The sequence below is a fragment of the Bison bison genome, unplaced genomic scaffold (genome assembly GCF_000754665.1).
Source record: "Bison bison bison isolate TAMUID 2011002044 unplaced genomic scaffold, Bison_UMD1.0 scf7180017864472, whole genome shotgun sequence".
Classification (NCBI taxonomy): Eukaryota; Metazoa; Chordata; class Mammalia; order Artiodactyla; family Bovidae; genus Bison; species Bison bison.
This window is the reverse complement of record NW_011495033.1, coordinates 3,173,135-3,173,750: the sequence shown is the minus strand read 5'-3', so window position 1 is coordinate 3,173,750 and position 616 is coordinate 3,173,135. Positions and strand designations below refer to the sequence as shown.

The 616-nt window shown below is 67.0% G+C and overlaps 1 protein-coding gene across 1 annotated transcript in view; it reads left to right on the top strand.

The window, feature by feature from the left end:
* ANKRD13B (ankyrin repeat domain 13B) overlaps positions 1 to 413 on the top strand; it is an 11,682-nt gene extending 11,269 nt beyond the window's left edge. Inside the window, exons 14-15 of the mRNA XM_010861680.1 lie at positions 5 to 229; positions 297 to 413. Of these exons, the coding sequence (XP_010859982.1) occupies positions 5 to 229; positions 297 to 413 (342 nt within the window). The remainder of the gene's footprint in view (positions 1 to 4; positions 230 to 296) is intronic.
* Positions 414 to 616: the final 203 nt, after the last annotated feature.

Genomic DNA, 616 nt, shown 5'->3' with positions numbered 1-616 from the left:
CCAGCAGAGCCTGCTAGAGGCGGGCAGTGAGTACGACCAGGTGCATCTCCAGAGGCCATGCGGAGGGTTCCCCACCGGGACCACGCTGTCGCCACCACAGCTAACGGGCTCACACCCCGCCCCGCAGGTCACCATCTGGGAGGCGCTCACCAACAGCAAACCGGGCACTCACCCCATGTCCTACGAAGGCCGCCGGCAGGACAGGTCGGTGCCCGCCCGTCCTGAGAAGGTTTCGAAGCGTCTATGCCCCCACCCCCGCCTCCACATAGAGAACACGACCGGGACCCTGTCCACAGCGCGTCCGGCCACTGCCGGCTGGGCAGCCCACCTTGGCCCAAAGAAACCGCGGTCCCCTCATCGGGGACCCTGCTGGTGTCAAGGTGGCGTCCTTTCCCAGCCCAAAGGCGGCCTGAGAGCTTTCACAGATCCTCACCAGAGGTGGGGCTGGGATCCACTCCCACCGGGTGGGAGGGAGCCAGGGAGGTGACTCGAGACCCTTTGACCCCACTGGAGGGTGGCGAGGCCCGCGGTGTCTGAGGGCCTCCATGCTGCTTCCCGCCCCGCTTCCGGGTAGATGGGCCCTAGACGTCTCTTTACCTGTCCCGCAGGAGCGCTC